Here is an 8,582-nt window from a genome sequence, read left to right as displayed (position 1 = left end):
GAGCAGCCGGGGTGCCGGGCGTGCGGGGGGCTTGGTTGGCCGTGCAGGCTGTGAGAAGACAGCAGGGAAATACAAGGAGCCCTTTCAGCACGCTCACAGCTTCAGCACGCTCACAGCAACACACCCGCTTGTCCTGTCACCCAATTTGGAAAGCTGTCAGTGAAGCCTAGACAGCAATCAACTACAACCGTTTTTTCCTTCGCTGAAAGCAGTGGTGAATTTGGCTGATAAAACAGAGATTTTCTGACAGTTAATAGGAAAAAAAAAACCAACCCACAAAAAACCCAAACCCGGCAGTTTGTGACCCTCTTCCTAGACAGTTCCCGCAGGTTTTTAATAACCATGTGATCTCTGTGTTTTTCTTACGTCTTTCACGGTAGCAGTGGACATGTCCCTCAGAAGAGGTAAGGTTTTTTTGCCTTTTTCCCCAAGCCTGCCTGAGTGTTAAGTTACCCAGAGGAATCCAGGTTATGCCTAGAGATGCGTGTTTAAATACTGCTCTTGGAGTACAGCCAGTTTGAACTTCTGCGTAAAAAGTTTGCAGACTCTGTGATTCCGAGTACTGAACTGTTGAAAAACTCCAGTACGAAAGGTGTTTAAATCCCCGCTGTTAGAGTGGCCATGCTGGAATATCTAATAATAAAGAAATCCAGCTTATAGCCCATGGAGGGGTTTATAATGACCTGCCCTGACATCCCATTTGTTCTGAGCCTGTGACAAATGTTGCCGAGTGGTTTTCTTCTGTAAAAACACAGAGGTTAGGAGATCGTGTCTGCTGTGTGCCTGACAAGAACTGTTTACTGAGCGAAACAACTGTGTATTTCCACCGTGGAAATACTGGGACTCTTCTGCTGAGAAGCATACGCGTGCGTAGTTTTAGATTTGTGTGTCTTTTCACTTTGATCTTTACTTCCCTTCTAATCAGAATAAGCCATGGCTTCATGCATGAGAAAGTCCTTGACGTAGGGTGGTCTGAAAACAGACGCTGTTCACTTCCTGGGCAGTCGGGAACATTTCAGTGCAGAGCTGTGCTTACAGTTGGGCTCTGTGAACACATCTTGATAGGCTGCAGTATGTGCTCCGTGAAACTCTTACGTATACCCCAGAGGATAAATTATCTTTGCTCGTGTAAGGGGATCTCTCACTTTAGGCATTATAATCCCTTTAAAAGGAATGAAGAGAAAGCCTCCCTGAACCGTTGCAAAGGAACTCTTAAAAGATGGCATATGTCAGCTTGCTCTCTGGCATAGCGTAGTTTCTTTGCAGGGAACTCCTAGGGTCCTCAAATCCGAGAAAATTCACGAGGGAGGTAAGAAGTGCAGGACATGAATAAACAGTGCTGTGCAGATCAACCTAAACTCTGATGTGCAGGAAGGAAAGCTTGGAGATGCCATTTTCCAGTCCAGTAATACGGGAGGCTTTTAACCTGTGTCGTATTTTCCATATAAACTATGGTACAGAGCAAAACTCAACCAAACTGACGTATTAGTATTCACGTGTGGTACTAACAGGCATAGTTTCTGTAACGGGTTTCTTCCGATTTCTACAGGACAGACGGTTTGCCGGGGTGGAACGCAGCGACCGTGCTACAAAATAGTTTATTTTCACGATGCCTCACGCAGGATCAGCTATGAAGAAGCACACCTTGCCTGCAGAGCTGATGGTGGACATCTAGTCAGTATTGAAACAGAAGCAGAGCAAAGACTGATTGAAAAATTTATTGAGAGTCTCTTAGCTTCTGATGGAGATTTTTGGATAGGGCTCCGGAGGAAAAAGGAGGAGGTAGACAATAATACAGAATGTCAGAACCTCTACTCCTGGTCAGATGGCAGCTCATCCAAGTTCCGGTAGGTACCCGTGAGAATGGGAAGCTGGGACTGTCACCTGCCTCTAGCAATCAAAAAGGACTCTTTCAAAAAAGAATCAAGCACTGTTGTCCCAGCTGTCATCTGTGTTCCTTCTGCAGTCACTCGAGAATGCCAGGATCTCCAGAGAGCGAGTCATCTTAGACTAACTACCTTCTCAAGACCCTGTTCTCTCTCTGTTGCTCTGTATAAGACACCTAGAGTGTCTAGCTTGGGCTAGATTGATAATTTCTGATTGCTAAAGGAGGTGGAAACACAAGCGATCTGGTCTTAAAAATCTCTGATTAGACATGTGCAAAACATGTGCTTTGCCCTGAAGGTTTGTTCCCCATGTCAGGAGCAATGGGCCCTTCTGCTTGCTGAGGGAATGGCATTTTCTTCCTGACAGTCAAATTAGAGAGCTGCAGTATTCATTGTAGACATGAAAAACTAAAATTTTCACCACACATTGAATTTCTGCCTCCTTGTCTTACGGCAACCGCAATCACAGCATTTGCTGTAATTAAAATATAAAGGCGACAACATTTACAACCATTACAAGTTTGCTGGAGTTCTTTTCACTGTTTTCACATGTCTGTTCAGCATAGAACCAAAGTGCGTTTAGTCTAAAAAATTCTGCTTAATTATTATCTAATTTCAGTCATGACTCAGTTTTCTAGAGAAAAGATATACTTAGATCGAGGCCTGCAAGGTCTGCCTTTCTGTGGTATAGAAGTAGAAAATGTGCTCTAAACATCTCCAGGTTGACAAAAGCCTTTGGAACAAGGTGCAAGCTTTACAGTGAACTTCAGGTTCAAGAGAATTTTGCCTAGTAGATGTTTACTGTTGAACCTGTGGTTAAAGTAATTTAAAAAAAAATCAAACTCTACAATGGTCACTCATTATCCTGAACTTCTTGCTGCATTTGCAGCGATTGAATTTGATTAAATAACCCAAATGTTCTCAAATATGTTGTGGCATCATGTCATATGTATAACAATTCTGCCTTTGCATCCTTCTTTACACTGAACAGGTGTAAAAATGCCTTGTTATTGTCAACTTTATACTTTGGCAACCCATAAGGAATTTTAGTTGCTGTGTGCAGGAAATGAATAAAACAGGACTGCTTTTAGTACTGTTCAATGTATTAAAGTTTCTCCTGTGGTTCAGACACTGGGGGTACGTACTAGGAAGCTTAGCAAATCCGTTGCTGCTAAGAAACAGCAACAATTATTGCCTTTAATTGGTGACACACAGCTTGCTTATGCTAAATGGTGAAGCTGAGGGAAAGATCATGGATGTGTCAGGAAAGGGGAACAGCAGTAGGAGAGGAAGGAAGTGAGCACTGTTATGACTGAAAAATTACTGCTTTAACATATGTGAGTTTTTCCCACAGAGGATGCCTGGGTGTATCTGGAATTATGTATATGGTATGGATCAGCTTTCAGAAAGCGCTTAGAATGCAGAGCATTCCTTGTTCCAAAGTCAGTGGGTATTGAACCTTTTTCAGGATCAGGACACAGCCTTAGAAGGGTTTCTCTGAGATGCACAAAATGCCACTTCAGTAATGATGGTATGATAGAGTGCGAAGTAGTGAAGCCTACTTCCTGTGTACCACAAGGAAAGGGATACACAGTTTTCCAGTGGTGAAGTTGAGTATTAAAAAAAAAAAAAAATCCACAAGACAGGGGTTTTTCATGTTACTGTTTTTCTAAACAAACAGATCGTGCTTTAAAGTTTTCATTTTCTTATTAAACCGGTGTCAGAATTTTGCCAGCATGGGGCACTGAGGACAGAGAGCACAAATAATTTGCTAGATGATTTTGCACAGGTCTAAAATGAGATTCTGCCCTCTGTGGTGCCTTGTGCACTCTATTCCCATCTGAGCGTCTGCAGTACCATGGAAATTGACCTCACGTCTCACATGACACGTTTGTTGTATTTTTCTTAGGAAATGGTATGTGGATGAGCCATCCTGTGGGAGTGAAATCTGTGTTGTGATGTACCACCAGCCATCTGCCCCACCGGGTGTCGGAGGTCCTTACATGTTTCAATGGAATGATGACAGATGCAACATGAAAAACAACTTCATTTGCAAATACTCTCTCGGTAATGAATAATTCTGTAGCTTTAAAAACCAGCCTGCTCCCAGTCCTCAAGAGGAGGTATGAGGAGATTGCAGTAACAGGGAAAACCTTTCTTAGCTTCACTGGAAAGATCTGGTGGAAGACGGATACCTTTAAACTTATGCAAGTCCTGGGGAAAACAATCTCAGTATCTAAGCACTGTAGCTATTTGCCTTGTGACTTACATGCATTGTCAGAGGATTTTTGTAAAGCATTTGAGATCTCAGAGGGGATTTGAGGGAGAGAGAACACCGCAGAAGGGTGGTCAGTGTATTCATTATAAAATGCTCGTTTATACTGACTGTATTCAATACACTTGGTCCCCCTACTACAGCTTATGAGGAAATTGTGCCTGTCTCTGTTTTCTTTTAGAGAAGCCAACAAACGTTTCAATAGAGAATTCTCAAAGAGGTAAGTTAGATATTTGTTTGGGGATTTTTTTAAATGATATTCTGACTTTTGGTAGAAATACTCTGTTACATTCATTGTCCAAGACACTCGCAGGCTGAAAACTTACTGAGCAAGAAGCTTCCCTGCAGTTCGCAGTTCCCTTGGTCTATTCTAGAATCCATTCTGCAGGAACACAGCCTTGCTGCTGTTGATGTAGTATCTGGGACCACTGGTCATGCTGCAGAAATCTAGTCCAGAGAGTACCAGTACACATCTCTGCAGCTGGTAGTCTCTTCAATCTCCTCTCACTCTCACTTTTTATCATTCTTCCACTCTTTCAAATAAGATCTGCAGTATTAAGCCGCTTCTTTCCAGATGTTGCAACAGAGCCTGTGAACCCGGTATTCCCAGAAGAAGGCCACAAGAAAGATGTTAACGTAACAGTTGTGGGAGCCAAAGGTACGTTGTGCATTGCAGAGCTGACCTGTCGTCTCTCACTGCGCAGGCGCGTGGCTGCACACGGTCAACCTGTCAGTTGGAAGGGTCTGACTCTGCGTGCAGAAGACTGAATTTAGACAACTGCATCTGAAATAAACCACCTTCCCCCATCTTTTCCAGAACAAACCTAAACTGATTGCTTTGGCTACCAAAATGTTGTAAATCTAAAGCTGTGCAAAGCATTTTGGGTCTCGAAAAAGTACTTTCAGTTTATTGAATCACTTTTGAATGTCTGAATTGCTAATGATTTGTTAGTAAGTCTGTTATTAACTATAAAAGACTTTCAATTTCTTTTTGCCACACTGACTTCCCCCCTACAAATTCATAGATCTTAAAAGACACTTTGATCTCTGAAAGCTTTTGGCTGGGGGTTCCTTGGCTTTTAAAACAGCGTATCTCACTAACTTGCATTGCCATTGCCACTTTACAGTGAGACAGTGAAGCTTGTTGCTTCGTCGTATTGAAGATTTGAGCTCATCTGACGTGCTTAACTAGATGGTCAGTCTCTGTTAGACTTGCTGCCTTTGAGCAGAAGCAGGTGTTGCTAGATGATGGACAAGACTAGAAGCCCGCTGAGGCGTGATGATGTTGGCTTTGGCAACTGCTGTTTTTTCTGTGCATGGCAAATGGATGATGGACAAGACTAGAAGCCCGCCGAGGCGTGATGATGTGCATGGCAAATCCAACTGGAAGTGAATAAAAGCTGGAATCTAATCTTTACTCCTAGAACCTGTTCAGAGTGTTGCCTACATCCTTATTCCCAGCATTCCTGTGCTACTTCTCCTGACGGTCGTTACAGCCATCTTCTGTTTTTGGCTTTTGGCAAAGAGGTAAAGGACATTTGTGTATAAAAAGTGACCCTGTGAAACCATGTCCAGGCAATCGTTTTACAGCTAGCCTCAGGATCCTGTAAGATGCTCTGGAGAGGACCGCTTTCAGCCAGATAAAAGTTCAAGTGGCATGGATGATCCAGGCTGAGTTACTTGTGCAGTAAAATTTTAAATAAATCACATTATGCCATTTTATTAAGTTCACAAACACGTGGTAGTTAGGTAATAGTGTGAAATACGATGAAGATTTTGAAGTGTTAGCATTTAAGCTTTCTTATAAAAAATTTGAGTTACCAGAAGGTCCCCTCCAAAAGTGTAAAACACAGTAACAGAAATAAGAGCATACGTTTGGAACAAATAACGTGTACCGATTTCCTCTCTTTGCTTTCCCTGTGTGTACTGTACCTCTGGTGGGGATGTTGGCTGTGGTTTTGAGTCGAGTTTTGCTGCATCTCAGCCAGCAGCAGGGTGCAAGGGTACCTCAGCAGTGGTGTCCTGCAGTGGGGCTGCCCCAGGTGTGCAGCAAGGAATAACAAATGTCATCCCGAGTCCTGGCTCCGAGTGTCAGCTTTCCTCTAGGGTCATCATTAAATTACTCTGCGAGGTGTGGTATTGCTTTGTGTTTACCTCTGTGAAAAAGCATATTGTGACTTGTCCTCTTTCCTCCATCCCTAAGGAGACAGGAGCGGATAGATACAAGCCCAAAGGAGGAAGATGCATGGCTGTCCAACCTCAGGAGGAACAGTCCAAATCTGGACATTTACAAAGTAATCAAGAAGCAGTCAGAAGCAGATCTGGCTGGAACCAGGCCTGACACTAAGAATTCTTCCTTCCAGAGACAGGAAGACAAGGTGCTTGACAGCCTCTCAAGGGATTATGATGACGCGGCAATGAATACATCAACAAGTGGCTTTGTGACATTGGCCAGTACTGAAAGTGGCTTTGTGACCAATGATATCTATGAGCTGTGTGGAGATCGTGTGGGGAGGAGCAAGGAATCAGCCTGGGTGGAGAATGAGATTTATGGATATTAAGGAACTGGACAAAAAAAGCCTGGAATATGGATGACTGAATATCAATGCAAGTTAACCTGCCTGCCCTATACACTCATTTTAATAATAGTGTATGTGATGTTTATCCTGGTTTTGCCTTGTCCCTATATTCTTCTCTTTTTTGAAAGACTGGGTTTTTAAACATCCAAAATGAAAAGAATGTAGATCTTTTTCTTTACATCAAGCCCCCTTTTTCCCCAGGAATGGCTTCTTAATGGTCTTGATTGGTTGGTTGTGAGGATTTTTTTGATACTCCAAAGATAAGTCTTTGAAACTAAAGGCCTATCCCAAATCCCTGTTTATTTAACTGACCTACTCATTGTCAAAGGTGCTGAAAGTCACAGGTCAATCACGGGTCACCCTTGGTTTCTCATAGGTGTGGCAGAGAAAGCTGCTGTGGTTGTACGTTGAGCGCTGTTTGCTGTTTCCACGTCAGCTCTTATCCCAGCTGTGTTGGCCTCCCTCTCCAAGTGCCTGTGACACTGACACTTCACAAGGAGAGCGGTGTGGTTTCTGCCACTTTCCCTCTCTCCTCCTTCCTACTGCCACGGCAGTGTGGGTTCCAGCACGTAGCGGTGTCTTTCTTAACCCTTGGTTTGGCTTTTCAAGAATCGCAGTAGGTGCTTGGGTGTCGGAAGGCTGCGCTCCCTCACTTATCCTCTGGCAAAAGGAATTGCAAAGCAAGGAAAAAGGGACTTCTCTGCAATGCTAAAGGAAGGGAATGGGGCACTCCAAAGCATTCAGATTGGTCTCAGGAATTATAGCAGCCTGGGTAGCTGTCTGGAGGTGTGTTAAAATGAGTACCAATTCCTTTCCTGTAAAAGGAATATCCAGTTGCAGTTTTATGCTAGATCTTTTTCCTCCTTGGGCCTGTGACATGTGCTGAATTCCCTGTAGACTGACATGCTGATGTTAATCTCCATGGAATTTATTAAAAGATAGGTGAATGTAAAGAATTGGGTTAAAACCGGCATTTTGACAGGTAAACTCAAGTATGATGTTCATCAGTTATAAGACACGGTGAGGTACTGAGGATAGTTAATGGAATTTCCTCTCTGGTAGTGTGAGGGAACGTTACCATAGTTTTAAGGTGTCCTTTTGAAGCCAGTATTGGATACCTCTTGTTTTCCTGCACCTTTGAAAGAGTAGAAATGAGTAGCAGCAGGCATAGCAACTGCCACACAATTAAACGTCACTTCAGGTGAAACCAGAATTGTCCTGTTAGACTGGGGCAACAAGCAAGATATGAAGCAACACCATTTGCCTCAGAAAGAATTCATGGCCTGTGGTTGACCACTTAACTTCTAAGGGAAAGAAACAAAAGACAATCTTTCACACTGAGGGTTTTTTTTTCACATCATTCTCTCCATTCCTCTGTTGTTTGCAGCACATTCAATAAAGCTGTTAAGGAGCTGGGAGAAATCAAGTATGCATTTGCCGTGGGAGCGGCAAAAACCACCGGTGGTATGAAGGACCCGTTTGCAGAAGCAACTTCAGGATGGAGTTTTATCCTCTCTGAGTTGTATAAGGAGACAGGGCAGGGTAACTGGATATTCTAAGAGTTGCACTGAGTTTAATTTCTCTCTTATGAACATAGAATGTATAGTTATTTTAGCCAACTGTGCATAAATACGAGCTTTCTGGTATAGGACGCTAAAACCAGCTGTGAATAACTTGAGATAAACGGAGTTTAACTTGGTCACTGGTATGTTTTAAAGCCTTTTGAAGCACACTGTAAGAGATCACTTGTGGCACAAGAATAAGGAATATATATTGGATAAGGGAGAAGGGTGGTCCCATGCCCTGTGTATTCCAAGTCATCTTTTTACTTACTCTGTTGGA

At 43.0% G+C, this 8,582-nt stretch overlaps 1 protein-coding gene across 1 annotated transcript; it reads left to right on the top strand.

The window, feature by feature from the left end:
• The first annotated feature begins 388 nt into the window (after positions 1-388).
• Positions 389-6,722, top strand: LAYN (layilin). Its single transcript, XM_010150972.1, has 7 exons — positions 389-404; positions 1,550-1,847; positions 3,796-3,950; positions 4,476-4,592; positions 4,736-4,819; positions 5,586-5,688; positions 6,365-6,722. The coding sequence occupies exons 1-7, from the start codon at positions 389-391 to the stop codon at positions 6,720-6,722; spliced, it is 1,131 nt and encodes a 376-aa protein (XP_010149274.1).
• The last annotated feature ends 1,860 nt before the right edge of the window (positions 6,723-8,582 follow it).

The sequence above is a fragment of the Eurypyga helias genome, unplaced genomic scaffold (genome assembly GCF_000690775.1).
Source record: "Eurypyga helias isolate BGI_N326 unplaced genomic scaffold, ASM69077v1 scaffold9604, whole genome shotgun sequence".
Lineage (NCBI taxonomy): Eukaryota > Metazoa > Chordata > Aves > Eurypygiformes > Eurypygidae > Eurypyga > Eurypyga helias.
Note: the sequence above shows the minus strand (reverse complement) of the source record. Positions and strands in the feature narration are given on the sequence as shown.